This window comes from Microchirus variegatus, assembly GCF_963457635.1.
Source record: "Microchirus variegatus genome assembly, chromosome: 8".
NCBI classification, from domain to species: Eukaryota; Metazoa; Chordata; class Actinopteri; order Pleuronectiformes; family Soleidae; genus Microchirus; species Microchirus variegatus.
The window spans coordinates 7,648,733-7,665,967 of NC_139809.1; the positions used below are offsets into that span (position 1 = coordinate 7,648,733).

Consider the following 17,235-nt stretch of genomic DNA (forward strand, 5'->3'; position numbering starts at 1 on the left):
AAAAAAAAAACCAAACAGATGTCTTTAAACATAACTTTTTGTCTTTAAAGGTGAAAACAAAGGCTCCTTAGAGAAAAGACAAGTATAGTTGTCTTTAGACTTTATTTAGATATAACAATTTTAAACAACAAAAAGCGTTCGGGCGGTGAGAGATTGTCAGAGTGTCATCAAAGAGCTATTTACAGTTGCATGTTTACTTGAACGGTGCATCAGTGCATCTGTGAAGAACAAACAAAAGTGGTTTCATTTGCCTGTAAGAGCAGTTTGTACCAGAGTGCAAACGTTCATTTGTTATCCCTTAACCTATTCATGCTTGTTTAGTGTTGTCAGCTTTTTCACCTCACGTATAGCAGCTTCTTTTTATTTTAATTACAAAATGTGTTTTACAGACGACACATGCAGCAAAGGTCAGGCAAAACAAAAACCTTAAATCCGTCATTTCATATTTTACATTTCTTTTTTATAGTAGAATTTATTTCATGATGTGGCACAAGTATGAGGAAATAACATGAACGTACACAAACATAATGTAGAATATAACATAAGGTTAGGAGCTGTGTATTTATTTATGCATCCACACAAATGACAGGTGAAGACAAACATCACATTCAAGGACTTGATTCATATGTAGATTCTGTTTCCAAGGTAACTTTCTGCCACCTACTGGACTAGTATTTATCTGTTCTGAAGCACTGTGTGTGTGTATGAGAAGAAGAAATACATTCTGCATGTTCAGAGAAAGGAGTCAACTTCCTGTGTCGTCTCCTCTTTGTTTGCAATGTGGACAAAGCAGAGGTTGAACTAAAGGTTGACTTTGTAAAGCACAGGTTTGTTAACTCTTTGAAGGCAGAGGTCACACAACAGTAGCAAGGAGACTCTCGCACATTGTCTGAACTGGCAAGAATGCTTTTTTTTCATTATTGCTGCAACGTTTTGCTACTCGAATTTCATTTTCAAAAAAGAGTCTCCTCGATGATTGATATGATAATTTGTCCTCTTGCCTTAAGTGGCGGATGTGCGCGGTTCTTTCTCGTTTTTTTAATTCAAGTGTTGCACTGCGAGGTCGTGTCACGAGCCTGCTGTCATGTGACTCTTTTCACATCGGGGTTATTTGTGTCTTCGTGGCGCAGCCTGGAATTCAGAGGTTGAATGCTGTGCATCGCCCCCAGCCGCAACGCTACGCATTTGAGTCAGGAGGACGGTGGCGTGTGTCATCCAGCTGGGGTTCTGTAAACAGCCAATGTGAACGCAGAAAGGGCAGAACGCATGGCTGAGTCCACTCCAAAGGAATCATCTGATACCTCCGTGGTTCCTGCAGAGGGCATGATGGCTCCACCCGACCCAAAGATCTACTCTCACAGAGCGTTCTCAGGAAGCTGCTGCTCTTCATCCACACCACATACTGTGTCATGACTTTGTTATATCGCTCCCTCTCCCTCCTTCCTCTGGCCTTCCTGTACTGCTTGTAGTTCCCTTGCTCAAAGTCTCTAAGGTAATCTCGGCGGACGCCCCAGTGATGGCCTCGACCGTCCTCACAGTGACTCACCTTCACAAAGCAGTCATTTACAGACAGGTTGTGCCGGACGCTGTTCTTCCAGCCCGGACCACGGCTCTGCAGGTGAGGAAACTGCTCCTCCATTGCTGCGTAGATGGACGCCAGGCTGAGTTTCTGGGAGGGGGAGGACAATATGACTTTGGCGATGAGGGCAATATAGGAGAGCGAGGGCTTTGAGAGGAGATGTGCATCCTCAGGAGAGGGATTGTCCGAGCAACTCATCGTGTTTGCTGGAAGATGGATTGGGTTAGTGAGGACAACATCTACCATTTCTGCAGGCATTTCTTGTTCAGCGATTTCCCTGCTGCACTCCGATATCTTCGAGTCACACCCTTCTTTTTGTTCTTGCCCATATGAATTATCCATCAGATGTTGTCTTGTTCTTACTTGCTCTGTCGTCATGGTTTATTTTCAAGTATCTTTTCTGTGTCAGATCCCGTGTTCCTTTGACACATCGCTGGCCAAAGTTATGATCGTACCTGACGGCCTTTCCATGCTTTTATACTGTTCATGTCCAAGTCACGGGGGGGGGGGGCGCGGTCACCATTCTTCAGTTAAGACACAACACTATTACTCATTTTTGAAATATCTATTTTATTTGGTCAGTGAGATTAAGAATTGACCGCTTTGCTCATGGCTTGGGCTTGACATGCCACTCTGTCACAGCTGTGAGATAAACACAGGAAGTTAATGCAAACACATTGTTGCACAACTGTGAACTGTGTAATTCTTGAACCCACAGTCAAGTCTTGATATGGAATGCGCCGATAAAAGAGTATATTTATGTGGGATGTTGTGGTTCTTCACAATGTCAGGCTTTCACAGCACCAGGGTGTTAATGGTCGGTCAAGGGAAATTATTTTTGAGGTGAAAAATATGTAAGGGCCACTTGTCTTGTGACCATTTGTCTTGTTTCAGACCTCATGTGGTCCATTTTAGGCTAAAAAACAAAAAAACAAAAACAGCTGCCTTGGGAAATCCCATTCTTGTAGCGCAAATGTCATTATAACTCCTCAGAGAGCAATTGCTGCAGTTAAACAAAACAGATGAGGCTTTGGGGAAAGTTTTGCAGTAATGGAATTCGATCATATTCAATCTAGAGTACTAGTATATTGTAGGTGATCTCACTCAAAGAGGCAAGAGATGATTGAGCTTGGATCAGTATACATAGTTTGAGTCCCCTCTCACCTATTTATAGTGTTGGCCCTTGCAACAAAGTCATCTGTAACTCGACGCCATCTGTTAAGTCAGAGCATGTTGAATGTCAGTTGCCAGAAGCAGAATCACTGCAGCTCATTTCCCGCTGACTCTCTCGACAAGAGCCCCATGGAGTGTGTGGGACAACCAAGACTTTCCGGGGCCTGTAACCTCTTGGAAGTACCGGGCCTCAGCTGCTCGGATTTTGACGGGGATGAGGGTGAAGTGGTTATCGGCATCAGGCCCAGATTTTCACCCCTTCCGCGACGAAAGAGCTCTACCTCCGACGATGACTCGGAACGTGATCCTCCCTATTGCAGCTCGAGGAGAGTGTCCTTTGCCGACGCCAAAGGCCTCAGTTTGGTACAAGTGAAGGAGTTTGACACATGGGCTGTTCCCAAACTGCCAGGTTATGATTCATCAGAGGATGAAGGTAATGAGGCCAAGGAATACTACCTATCTCCTCTCACCTTCTCTCTTCCCTTACCTACTGAGGAGTTGCTTGTCAGAGTGCGAGACCAGAAAGTGGAATTGGAGTCAATAGAGTTACTTCCGGGGACCACAATACTGAAAGGTGTGATCCGTGTCCTCAACATCTCCTTCAGTAAGACGGTTTATGTCCGAACCACTTTGGATGCCTGGTCCAGCAACTTTGACCTGCTGGCAGAGTACGACCCGGGTTCCAGTGATGGCGTGATGGACTGTTTCTCATTTATGCTCACATTGGTGCCCCCATTTGGGGATCAGGGTGTCAGAGTTGACTTTTGTCTGCGGTATGAAACTCCTGCGGGGACATTCTGGGCTAACAATAACTACAGGAATTACGTGCTGTTCTGTCACCAGAAAATGAAAGACAGGCCGCGGAAGGACAATGGGAGCAAAAAAGGCTGCCTCAAGGCTGTCAGGTGAAGATCTGTGTAGCATGTTCTACTAACAATAATTTTAAAAAGCAAGAAAATAACCTGGTGTAGAGGTCTGAACAAAACTGAAACTGCTTTTACAATTATTGTTTAAATGTTTTTGTTTAATTAAAAGCTTTAATATGTTCTGATAGAGCAAAGGATACAGTAGGTAGCTCTATATTACATTTATATAGGTGCATGAAGCCATAGTGTATGAGACAGAGCTATAAATAAAGTCTGACTCATCACAAATGTATATACTTCACAGTCTGAACTTCTCCTCTGAGGAGACCATTTCAGGCTCGGATGCATCATCACAGGAGAGGATCTCAGCAGGTGAAAATGAATGTTACTGCTTGTGAAATAAATGTGAATTAATAAATGTCAAATTTAAAGAATCACACCAGCAAAAGTGCAGCTGCCAAAAATGTATAATTTCTTTTCCAGATGAATTGAGACTTGGAGAGGAAGTGAACTCTATGAAAGCCAAGCAAATCTCAGATGGTCAGTCCAAAACAACTGCAGAAGGTGAACAGAAATTAGAGGTGAGTTAAAAAAAAGGCCTGGGATTGAAAACCTACATAGTTTATCCTCACACCCTAAATCCTGCTGAACACTGCACTTATTTTCTAACTTAAGTTTTGATATACTATTGGCCATAAAAGGGAACTGAAAGAGACAAGGGTATTATTGACGGAAAGAATGGCAACATGAGCCCAGGTGCATTTTTTGGAAAGGTCACATGCAGTTTCAGTAGCACCAGTGTAACACTTAGTACTGTGCACCTGCAGGAAACTATGCTTTGCACTTTCTCCCTCGGCTCATATTTTATGATGCGTGTTCATTTGATATTATTTTTATTCACTAATTAAAATTGCTGTGGTGTCCCTGTGTGACTTGGAACCTTTAATGTCACCCCACCATTTTTACTATAATGTAATACTTGATAACACAGTAGCATAACTATTATGTGATCAGGCTGACATTTATTTATTGCTTCTGTTGATGGACAGACTGAAAATAGACCACACATCAGCCGACGAAGTGCCAGAAAGGCCGCACGGTTAGCCCGGGTGAGGGACCACTTTGCTCAAAGAAGTAAAGAAGGGAGTGACACTGAAAGAGATGAAACGCCTCCGGAAGCAAAGCAGACAGCACAAGAAGAAAAGCCACAGGAGGAGCACTCAAATGTGCCACCGTTTTCTGACGAGAGCAGCAAATCAGAAGTTTCTTCATGTGCTTTAAACTCCATTGAAGCATGCTGCAAATCCCTTGTCGATGTTCCACATGATTCTTTGCAGGCGAATCACAACACAGCTTCCAATGAACCAGAGAAATGTGAGAGCAACGAAATGGATGACTCGGCCACAGGAGGTGCGAGTGTCACAGAAATCCCAGACTACCCACTGCGTATAAATGACCTGCCTACTCATGCAGAGCGGCAAAATGTAACCAAGTCCGTCCCAGGAGCCGAGGAGGAAAGTCAAAACACATGTCATGGACCTGTGAGCAACACTGCACCTGATCCAGTTGACCCTGTTATTTCAGCAGAGATCGGCGACAACGGCTTCACATTCGGAACTGTGGTGGCTCCACTGTATCATCAGATGTTTGACAGAGAGGGAAGTGAAAGACAAAGCACAGCTGACTGGGGAAGTCACGTAAGGGTCACGCTGAGTACTGGAGATTGGAGAAAAGAGAGTTGCTGTACTGGTTCAACTGGTGTTGGACATGATGGCACAGTTCAGGGAAATGTGATGAACGCTCAAGAATCAAACCGAAGTCCCTCCAATGTGGAGGAACAGACAGGTGACAGTGCGGCGGCAAATGACGTCCTGGATCCTCCGGCTCAGATTATACAGTCAGATCACAAATGCGCAAATACAGCTGAAGACCCAATCATTTTATCTGGAGATACAGAAGCACATCAACACTTTGGAACCATTTTAAGCACTCATACAGTGAGTGCACCAATACCCACTCGGAGGTTACATCGCCGGGGAAAAACACAAGAAGACACCAAACCTTGTGACCTCCAGAACCAAACTACAGCAGAAAGAAAAATTGAAAGTAATATAAATGAATCTCCACAAGTCAGGCCCACTATAAGACCATCATTCATTCAGCAAGAGCCTGTTAGCAGTGAGACACACCAAGAAACCAGGAGCGGTGGAGAAAATGACTGTCAGTGTGTAAATGAATCAAACTCAGAGGCTAAGGACAAAAAATATACAGAATCAACAACTGATGCATCTCCAGAGGTGGATAACCTTTTAGAAGCTTCATATGATTTGAATTCTGATCAAACCCATCATTCACATTTCTCAACATCTGGGTCATGTCAGGAAACTAAGAACGAAACTAGTAATGTGGAAGAACAAAAGAAGATGACTAACCATGAAGATGAGTCTCAAAACTCTGCTCCAACTGAAGTTAGTGACGAGGCAGCTGAGGGAACATGTGATGATGACATGTTTGTGAAGTTGAAAGATGAAGACTCTTTAATAGATGAACCGAGATCAGCTGTTTTAAAACAGGAGGATATTACATTAGCAGACACTACAGATGTAAAAAAGTGGGAAATGATGGTCGATGAGGAGGAGAGGACTATCTCACTCAATCAGGAGGAAGTCGAGGCAATGAGATCAGACACTGCAGCAGATCAAGGAGGGCAGACGACATTAGAAAAGAGAAAAACAACACAAGAAGAAAAAGAGAAAACACACAGAGAAGTGTGTGAGGAGCTCACGGCTGATGATGCTCTGGTGTTAAAGGACAAGGGAAGAGCTGACGAGGTAGAAATATCGGCGGCTGTGGCTGGAAGAGATGAAAATGATTTCCTGACAGATTTAGAACACGTTCAAGCCACACAGACGACAGCTACAGGTGAGGAACAACAAGCCGGGGAGGATGGTCAAACCGGTGTCCAAGAGGAAAAGAAGATGGAGATAGAAGAAGAGATTAAAACAAGAGAAGAAAAGACAGAAGATGAGGAGGAGATCGTTGTTGATGAAGCAGGAGACTCAGAGGATGTAAGTGTTGCATCGGATGGCATAACAACAAACGACAGGGGAGATGAGGTTTCACAAAACAATGGTGATGATGCGTTATCTCCTCTGATGAACAGTGTTCAGAAGAAGAAGAAGAGAGTAACTGGTGAAGACAGGGAGAAGGCAAATGCACACATTCCACCTGAAATCGATCTTTACAAAAAGGAGGATTTTCAAAGCGGCGAGGATGTTGCACATGACCGATCACAGGGAGACTTGTGCTCTGCAACCGATGAACCCGAAAGTGACCAAACAAACCACGACAGCGCATCATCGGAGTCTGACTCGGACGATGAGGTGGAGTTGTACATGCACTGTCTGAGGGCTGTTCACACAGGGGGGGCACAGGCCACGAGAGACAACGACACAGGGTTTAGTGCGGGCAAAAGGGGCTCTTTAAGCAGGAGGAAGTCACTGCCCACGCCCATGCCTTCCATCTGCGAGTCTCTGGATGAAGAACCGCACATCGGCGGCTTTCAGGACAACCACGAAGACCTGAACCCGGCCGAGTTCCAACCTGCACCTGCGCCTGCAGCACCATCAGCGTCAAGAGGGCAGGAAAGCAACACTAGCGAGGTTTCATGGTGGAAAGAGACTTTCTCCTGCAGCAATGTTTCAAAAACTGTATTATACACTTCACTGTTAGTGTCGTTTCTAGTTGTGGCATACCACTATGATTTTCTTGCCTGTTTTGTGCTCTACTTGATATCAATAGTCTGGCTCTACTGTCAACGACAGCAGCAACCGTCGAAGAACAACAGCAGAACAGATTGAAATAAGTTGATCAAAAATTAACTTAAATATATCAGTTGTAGTTGTGAAACTATTTAACATAGACCTCTAAGGTTTTCTAGTATAGAAATTCTTCACTTAAAAAACTAACTTTATATTCACAGGATTAGAAATGGTCTAAAGAGAACAATAGCATAATAATGGGCATTAATTAGAGTCACCTTAGCTCCATCTTAATCTAATTTCACTACACCAGTGTGTGAAGTATATGTGAGGATGATGAGTGGGCAAATTATCTTATTAGGAATAAATCTGCCTCCTGTGAAGAATCACTAACTATTTACACCACTATCTTTTAAAGTTGGTGATTATGGTGTTACTTCAATGTTTTCTCAGGTGGTACTTGGTATCAAAATGTTTGAGAAGCACTAATTTAAAGTATATTATAGTAGAATATTGGTCTGTATTCCCTATGAGAGGATGTTAACTCTCTGATGTCAAGAGCTTGACTGTAGATAAAGCTTGGCATTGACTTATCAGAGTGTTTTTGATGTGTGATGTGTGAGTAAAACTCGTGCTGTGTGCATAATGCCACCTCAAAATCCCATTGTGTGTGAGGTTACACTTCATTTTCCTAAGACTGGAATGAATAAATTGAACTGTATACAAATGTGTATGTGTTGAGTGACTTGTTATTAGCTTTAATAATGACTCCCATGACAGTGACTTTTGCCAGATGCAGTATGTTTCCTGGTTGCCCGTCCATTCGTCTGTCTGTCTCATTCTTGTTAAAGGTGCCATATGTAAGAATGTGGCCAAAAACAGTTACTACATTCAAATTCAAAATACCGAAGTCTTTTAGGTTTCGTTTTCTGACGTAACTGGCAACCCGTGGTTGCCCGGCAGCTGCGACTCTACTGACTGCAATGATTGGTAGACGGCGGTAGGTGGCGCCACATGCCAAAATATGATTTCAAAACATAAACATGATTTGCAGTCTGTAAAATATTTTTTTTGAATGCAAATATTTTGTCTGTACTGTTGTTGTTGGTGAGTTCAGTTTGTTATATGAACATTATTCCTGAGTCTCTGTGACATATTAGGAGGAATTTATGGCCAGTTGCTTTAGATTTATTACATAATGCACCTTTAATACAGCTGTTTCAGGAATGGCCTGATGGAATCCTTTCAGTTTTGACAGTTCATGGATGAACTGATTACATTTTGTCAATTATTAAATTATCTCAGGAAAAAGAGTAAAACTAGGTGTTGTTGGCTGAATGTCAATGTCATTTTAGCATATTGAAGAAATGATCTCAGTAGTGACTGAAGGGAAACTTTGCAAATGTGTGTAAAAATGTCTGCCTGGATTCAAGGATAAATGTATTCGATTTTTGTGGTCAAATGTCAAAAGTCACTGTGATCGCACAAACATGTTTTCAGCCATCTTGATGAGATGACAATATATTTATATTTCCACTAAAGATCAGCGTGTTATTAATAATACAACCCCCCCCCCCCCCAAAAAAAAAAAAATTTTATTGGTCACAACCCAGAATCTCTTTAAAAACACAGAAACCAGATTCCGATCAGACTATTCCGACTCGTATTTGTGTTTGATATCTCAGTCTACATTCTGATCAAATCGCTTATCACCACTTATCATTTTTAAAATATTTTTTGCCATCCAGCTGAGGACCGCAAATAACCATGTGTTTGCATACCATTTACAGTAGATGTGCGGGACTGTTGAGGTGCAGCCTGAAAGTCGGCATTCAGGAACAAACGTCTCTTGGGACAGAGTAGAGAGCAATGTTTTCTCTGCGTTATTCCTCATCTTGTTCCATCCTTCTCTCCTTGTCTTTCTCTGGGAAAGAATGTTAGGCTTCTTTCCAAGATGGACTTGTTCCAAACAGAGGATAAAAACATGAGCCAAGCCAAGTCTCACATGCTGTTTTACGTGTTAATCCGCCACCAAGTAAATCTAGTGAAGCAGAATTCTCCACTGAGCGTGCAATGTCTGTCTTGGAATAAGTGAGTCGAGTTTAATCTGATCACTTGTATCTACAGCAGATAGAGCCCTGCTCCCTGTTTGAACTCTGGCTTTCAGCTGAACACAGCTGCAGTGATGTACTCACTGGCAGATTCCAGGGCAGCCGCCTATGAAGATTACCTCTCTCTTTTGCCAGACCACAACTAAAAAAAAACACAGTAACATTTCAGACACACCGAGTATGTATATCTAAAGATGGAGTGATCCTGAACATGTCATTCATCATTTATTGTTCCAGTAGCCGTCAGCGACAGAGATTCTTGTTTTATATGAAGCTGAAATCTGTGACTTCAGTCCTGCACTTTACCTCACTATTGTCTCTGTCTTTATAAACTGTGATGCTTTAAATAGGAGTATCAGATGAGGCACAATGACTCAACCTTCTACTTGCCTCACTGTAAGATTTTAATATTTTCATTAAGCGAGAAATCACCCTGTTATTTGTTAGTTATATAACAACTGGTATTTCTTCGCTGTGCAAGTGGAGTTTGTTTGGCTACATATCATTTAACCAACATATTCTGATGACAATACTGGTGTTCAGTAGACCTCCTGCACAGAACATAACATCTCGTGTAAAGTTGAACTCACTCAAATCTGTTCTGCAGTACATACATTCCATTTCGGGGTCTAATCTGCTTATCCCATTTGTTAGCCAAAGGTATTTTTGACATTGCAGCAACTGTGCCAAATCACTGTAGGTTGGGAAGTTGCATGGGCACCTTTTTGGATTAACAAGGAGTCAAATAAACATAGATGAGCTTGCTTGTGTGTGTGTGCAAATACACATGGCCACTTTATAAGCAGTGTTGTATTGAAATAAAGTTAATGTACTGAAGAACAAAATTCTCATATCTGTACTTTTGTACGTTGTTATCTATATTTCTAGCAAATGCACTGCATTTCCTCAAACGTGCATTATGTAATAAATCTAAAGCAAATGGCCATAAAATCCTCCTAATATGTCACAGAGACTCAGGAATAATGTTCATACAACATTCTGAACTCACCAACAACATTTTGGCATGTGTCGCCACCTACCGCCGTCGACCAATCATTACAGTAGAGTCTCAGCTGCCGAGCAACCACGGGTTGCCAGTTACGTCAGAAAACGAAACCTAAAAGACCTCGGTATTTTGAATTTTAATGTAGTAACCGGTTTTGGCCACATTCTTACATATGGCACCTTTAAGTGTCTTGTTCAAGGACACATATAGACTAGCAGAGCCAGGAATTGAACCCACAACCTTCCAGGTGAAAGACAACTCACCCTACCACTGAGCCTTTTGATACTTAAGTACAGTAAATGTCATATACTTAAAGTTTTTCAGTAATATTATTTTATTTTAAAAAGTGAATTTAACTTCTACCAAAGTCATTTTCTGTGAAGATACTTGTACTTTTACTCAAGTATCCCAGTTAGATACTTTATACTTTAAGACTGTTTATAAGCCCATATTTTCAGAAGTCTGTCTGTATATCGTTGTTGTAATTAGCAGCAGTTTCTGAAATACTCCAACTCATGTGGCACCAGCAACCATGGCACATTAAAAGTTACTTCAATGCCCTTTCATCGTAATTTTGATGTATTGAATTGCGTTAAAAATCTGCGTCAACACGCGGTTAAACAGGTGGCGGGTGAGCGTTCAAGTTGTTAGATCAGTCGTGGGGTTTACAGGATTCCTTTAAACGCAACACAAAGCACACTTCGACTTGAGTACGTGTTCTGGGCTGTGATTGGACAACGGGCTGTCAGTTGTGTCACGTGCCTGGTAGTCTCCACCAATCAGCTATCGCTTTGTTGGCCAGTGCACCGGTTCGCCGGTCGAGTTGGAGCTTGGAAAGGGGGGCAACAACTGGCGGAGGCATCGGCGTCCCGGTGCGGTTCGGTGCTATGGACCCCAGCGACAATGTCGAGACCGGGGAGACAGAAAACTATTCGGAGCTGTTTTACGTGCCTATCCCCGGGGAAGCACCATTCAAGAGGGAGCAGGAGAAGTTGTCAGGGGTCGTGAAGAACGTCCACAGAAAACTGCGCAGGAAATATAGAGAGGGTAAGCTGCTTCAGCGGGCCCTTCCTTCCTTCCTTACCTACCTGTCTGCCAGCCCGTGGCCCTGCTGGCTAGCACTCACGAACACTATAACACTATAACGGTACAGTGGTGACGTTAAACGGCTCTTTGTGCTCACACCTGACCTCTGGTCTTGTGTTGAGGGTTGAGGTTGGCTGTTGTCGACAGCAGAGAGGAGGACACTACATTCATTCAGCGAGCGAGGCCTTTAAATCCACCACAAATGCTGCTGCTAACTGTGATCCGGTGTCTCTACAGTAAACATCTTATCACTCTTCCAAACCAGTATACTGACAAGTGGCACATAGATCAATATAATTTGTGTACAAAGGAAGTATCACCAAGTATCTAGGTTGTTGTTTCAAAAAGGAGCAGTCCTAAACCAAAGATACAATTATGTAAAATAAAATTGTGTATTTCAGCCAGTTGGGTCCTATTGTGAAACGTTTGTTCCTATTATGATAAACATACAGTGCACTGAAAAGGTTCTAAAAATGTAAAGTAATTTAATCTGACAATGTAACATTAAACATGTATGTCAGTCATCTTGCTAAGCTTATTTTAAGAAATGGAGCAGATGAAGCTGTTTTTCTTTTACCCATATGATTGGCTGATTAACTATAGAGCAATTTAATTACATCTGTCTCTCCAATCTACATGTTGTCTCTTTACTTTAGATACAAATACAAAAACTAAACTTTGTCTGAACAAAGTGCACTTTAATAATAATAAATTATTTTCATCCATCAATCCATCCATCTTCTACTACTTTATCCTCCACATGAGGGTTGCTGGTGCCAATCCCAGCTGACATAGGGCACAAGGCTCGGTACACCCTGGACAGGTCGTCAGTCCATCACAGGGACACGTATAGTTTGCATACAGAGAAAAAAGAGGTAGCCTGAAATGATCTAAACTTTCTCTTTAATCTTCATCATTCTTTCAACAATCTAAACTAAAAAGCCCAGAACACATTTGCATATACAATGATCAACACTGTAATCCATCTTTCCAGTTGCAAAACCTTTTAATTTAAGCAAAATTCTTGTATATTTCATGTGATTTTTAGTCAGTCTTGATAAGAGCAAGTAAAATAGGAAGTTAGGAAAAACCCTGAATTACTGTCTATTATTGCATTAATTGCTCAAACTTGATAGAATTGATAGATAGAATTCTGAAGCAATACACACATTTGCTGGAAACTATGTTGGAGCAAACACAAAATCTTTCGCTTTGACATTCATTTTAACGGTTCTTATATGATTCATGCAGAACAACAGCATGGCAGTTATTATTACACTATGAGGTTGATTTGAATTTACTGCTTTAAAATGGCAACATGTTTCCTGGTTGAATGATTGACTGTACATTTCAGTGCCTCTTAATGCAAATCATACTTTTATTTATTTGACTCCTTGGATATTTTATGGCAAATGTAGTGTTAGCAGAACATTTTAAAGGAGTATTATGGAGTTGTTGTTGAATGTGGTCACATCCTCTTGCATCAGTTGTATAGTAACTAAGGCATAAGAGGTGAAGTTAACTGTTATGTTTTGCAGCTCTGAGTTACTTTTTCACCTTAAAAGCAATACATGACCATGACCATAATGCTTTAAATATATCTTGGATCAAATCGTGTTTTCAAGTATTAGATATTGAGCATGAGAGAGAGACTAGTGGGTTGTTTTGGAGGCTGGATCAGTTCAGAGAAGTTGCCCTGCTAACAGACCTCATGATTGGTTAATAAGTAAAGCATGATCTGGTAGGCTTGGCATTGAATCATTGTGGTCATGCTTCCAGAGTGCTGTGCTGTTCACCGCCACTCCCCTTGTTGTCCTTTTTCATTTCTGCAAATCTGATCAAGAGTGTACCCTTGTCGTCATGGAATTGTCCGTTTGTTTGTCTGTACTACAAGCTTAAACTTCTGGGTAGCTGTGAAGATGTGCTGAAATAATTTTTGTGGACACCATTGTTGCTGTGAAATGACCATTTGAGGCAGATTTTTAGAGAAACGGATCCACTTCTGTGCTGGCAGGGATGATTGAACACATTGGACATGCAGCAGTAACTGGAACTGATTTTATGTTTTGTCACAGAGTTGGATGACTGCATTTAAGACAGAAAAGTAGATACAGTAGCTTGATTTACTGTTGAAAGTATTTGTTCCTCTTAAGTTGTGAACTGGAATTCATAATTTTTATCGTAACTTTTTTTGTTCCCTCAGTGGGCGACTTTGACAAGATTTGGCGTGAGCACTGTGAGGATGAGCAGACACTGAGTGAGTACGCACTGGCCATGAAGAATCTTGCTGACAACCACTGGACCAAGAACTGTGAAGGAGAGGGGCGGATCGAATGGTGTCGCAGGTACGAATGTTTCTTTCCTCAGTGCTTGCTTTGTAATGTCTTTCAGCTGCAGTTTCTTGATTCATCTAAACCTATCGTGATGTGAAATTTCATGATTCGATTTCACTTCACTTCTGCAGCATTTGTCAAGAATATTTTTTGGATGGCGGGAAGAAAAGAATGTTAGAAAAGGATGAGAAAAGTGCTAAGATTGCCATGCCTGCAGCATCTGTAAATACCCAACCTTACAGAACCATCCCAAGGTAAGTTCAGCATTTATCTACTTCAGGGATATATACATTTTTTGTTTGTTTTGTTTTTATATATATATACTATATACAACGCACTGCGGGGAAATCTTATACCATACATCCATTTTACCAGTGAGTACATTGCACCCTTGTCTGTTTGTGCCCAGAATATTTATCAGTTATTAAGTTATTTGCCATGCTGTCAAGAAATAGAATGTAAATTTGAATCTGAAGATTCTCAAAATCTAGTTAAGTAAATGAAATAGAGAACATTCATGAAATTGTTTAGCAGAACAGGGAGAAGATAATATTAGGATTTGGTTAGGGTTGTTTTAAACCTTGGCGATCTGTGTCGATCTCCATTTAAGTGTTGTGGTTTAAGAAGAAGAAATCTAGAATTGGTTTCCATCAGTCAATATCTTGATTTACTGCAGAACACAAACACACCTCATGACTGCTGTGACACACACACATCATCTTTTTTCCTTCATAGAAAAAAACTTGTAATGTAACATGAAGTAAACAGAAATTCACTTATTCAACTACCAATTCATTATTTTTGTCTTTCAAAACCCACTGGATGTAAAACTTTAAATATACCAATCATGTGCAGGGATGTTTTGCTGCAGTTGACAGTTGCTCGCATTTGTTTTACAGTTCAATTTCTCATCTGGGGAAAATGCGTCTTCTGGATGTGGGAAGCTGCTTCAACCCTTTCTTGAAGTTTGATGAATTCCTCACAGTTGGTATTGACATTGTGCCTGCAGTTGAGGTATGACTGTTTGTTTATTCAGTCACAGCATATTTAATGTACTTGACACAAACAGAAATGTTTTAGGTTTTCCTGCCCTGGTGTCTTGGTGCTGGTCCTCCAAAGCTAAAGCAGAAATGACTCACGCAGGAGTATCAGTGTTGTGGTTTGTCAGTATGTGTTAACAAATTTAGCAGAAAGCAGAAGTGATGCACATTCTGCAGCTGCAAGCTGTGAAACCAAAATAAGTGGAGTGGCATAGGTAGCAGAAAAGCAAAGATGTGAACTTTTGCCAACGCAGGTTTCTTGCATTTGCTCTCCTACAGAGTGTGTACAAGTGTGACTTCCTCAACCTTCAGCTCCAGCAGCCTCTCCAGCTGGCAGGAGATGCAGTTGAGGCTTTCCTCCGCCAGCTCTACAACCCCATCGATGCTCTGCCCGCACAGCTTTTCCATGTGGTGGTTTTCTCACTGCTCCTCTCCTACTTCCCCTCGCCATACCAGCGCTGGATCTGCTGCAAGAAAGCTCACGAGCTGCTCGAGTTGCACGGCCTACTGCTTATCATCACGCCTGACTCGTCCCATCAAAACCGCCACGCCCTCATGATGCGGAGCTGGCGTGTCGCTGTGGAGTCGCTTGGCTTCAAGCGCTACAAATATGTCAAATATTCCCACATGCATCTCATTGCCTTCCGCAAGGTTTCTCTGGCTACCACCAGTGATCTGGTGTCACGCAACTACCCTGAAATGCTCTACATCCCTCAGGACTTCCACTCCAACGAGGAGGAAGACTGCGCTGATGTACCCATGCAGGTGCGCTCCGAGTACGAGGATGACCAGCTGGCTTGGGGCTTCACGGAGCTACCCGACACGCCCTATGATTCAGATTCCGGGGAGAGCCAGAGCAGCTCGGTACCTGGCTTTCATGAGCTAGAGGACCCCATTCTGCTTCAGAGCTAGGCTAAACCACCAGCTAACACCCCACACCTCCACACCTCCCCAACCCCATAACTGTCAACTCCCCTTCAACTGCTGCGCTGCCAAATTTAACCTGCTGCATTCTCCTTCTCTTTATCCTCCCTCTCCTTTTGATGCAGTTTGCACAGTGTGAAAGAGAGAAGTTTACAGATTACTTTCTCATATACACACACACACTTCAAAGTACATACACACACACATGCGCACACAAAGATGGATATATTTTGATAAATAGTTAGCTTTTATAAGAGTTGGAAAGTGAATTCCCCTAAGATATCATAAATCCCTGCTCCTTTATTTCCACCCCATCTTCCAAATCAGCTCTTAGTAACAAAAGTCAGCTTGTGTACATCTTAACTTGGTCTCTATTTGAATAAGCTAGTGTGGCAGGCTGTTGAGTATAAATGCCAAATACAGCAACCTGAGCAGTGGGGTAGGAGTTTGATTGCACTGGAAAGACTGAGATAGACTGGGCGATCTGGGTGCGCTTGCTTCTGTCACAGTCATGCAGCTAGACTGAAAATTCTTGATGTGCATTTAGTTTTCCAAGATTAAAAAGGATTAAATACCTTGAGAAATCTATATTATCAACAGTCAAAGCATTGGTGTTGTCCAGTGTAAAATGTGGCAATGCCATTTTAATGTGGTATCCTCTGATTTGTGGATCTTTTACAAGAAAGTGGTATTTGTAGCATTTTAAACATTTTCAGAACCATACAGTAGGAGTATTAATAGGTTTACTAATGTGAAACTGTAACTGTGTTTACTCATTAAGGTACAAGTGTTTCAAACTAGGTGTTGCACTTTTTTTTTCCTCCTCTCATTGTCCTCACAAATATTACTGATGAATTATCTCCTGTCAGATTTCCAGTACATTGTGTATTCTCACACAGAGAAAAAACAAGTACAACACTGCAAGTAAGTGACCCATATCAAACTGATTTTCCAGCAGGAGTATCCTTTGACACAGTTTTGTAACTTTGATGTTGAAATATTGTAAGCACTCTGCCTCCAAAACTATACAGATCTGTGTCGGAAACTTCACCTTGACTGAAGATATTTGCACTAATTTATTTGTCAGACAGAAACTCTGAAACAGGTAAGATACTGTAGATTTTAGCAATAGCAAACAAGCAGATTTAAAGATAACTGTATTCCGTGAGAGGAGGTTTTATCTTAAGACACTACCTGGTGAACACCGTTCGTGTGTGTGTTCCTGAACAGGCCACGTGTGTGGGTGGGTTTGTTAGTGTGAATGAAGGAGTGAATTTACTTGATGTGTTGTGTTTTTGTTTTTTTTTGCCTGTGGCACTTTACGATTGATCCCAAAGGGTGTCACAAAATGTAATT

At 41.8% G+C, this 17,235-nt stretch overlaps 2 protein-coding genes across 2 annotated transcripts; both read left to right on the forward strand.

Moving 5' to 3' along the window:
- Window positions 1-2,881: 2,881 nt before the first annotated feature.
- ppp1r3ab (protein phosphatase 1, regulatory subunit 3Ab) lies at window positions 2,882-8,036 on the forward strand (the record flags this gene model as incomplete). The annotated part of the gene is made up of 4 exons (XM_083893733.1): window positions 2,882-3,657; window positions 3,923-3,990; window positions 4,102-4,199; window positions 4,668-8,036. The coding sequence occupies 4 exons, from the start codon at window positions 2,882-2,884 to the stop codon at window positions 7,476-7,478; spliced, it is 3,753 nt and encodes a 1,250-aa protein (XP_083749859.1). The 3' UTR covers window positions 7,479-8,036.
- Window positions 8,037-11,383: 3,347 nt separating this feature from the next.
- Window positions 11,384-16,465, forward strand: samtor (S-adenosylmethionine sensor upstream of mTORC1; the record flags this gene model as incomplete). The annotated part of the gene is made up of 5 exons (XM_083894153.1): window positions 11,384-11,543; window positions 13,786-13,927; window positions 14,047-14,169; window positions 14,815-14,929; window positions 15,235-16,465. 5 exons carry the CDS (start codon window positions 11,384-11,386, stop codon window positions 15,865-15,867), a joined length of 1,173 nt encoding a protein of 390 aa, XP_083750279.1. The 3' UTR covers window positions 15,868-16,465.
- Between the last annotated feature and the right edge of the window lie 770 nt (window positions 16,466-17,235).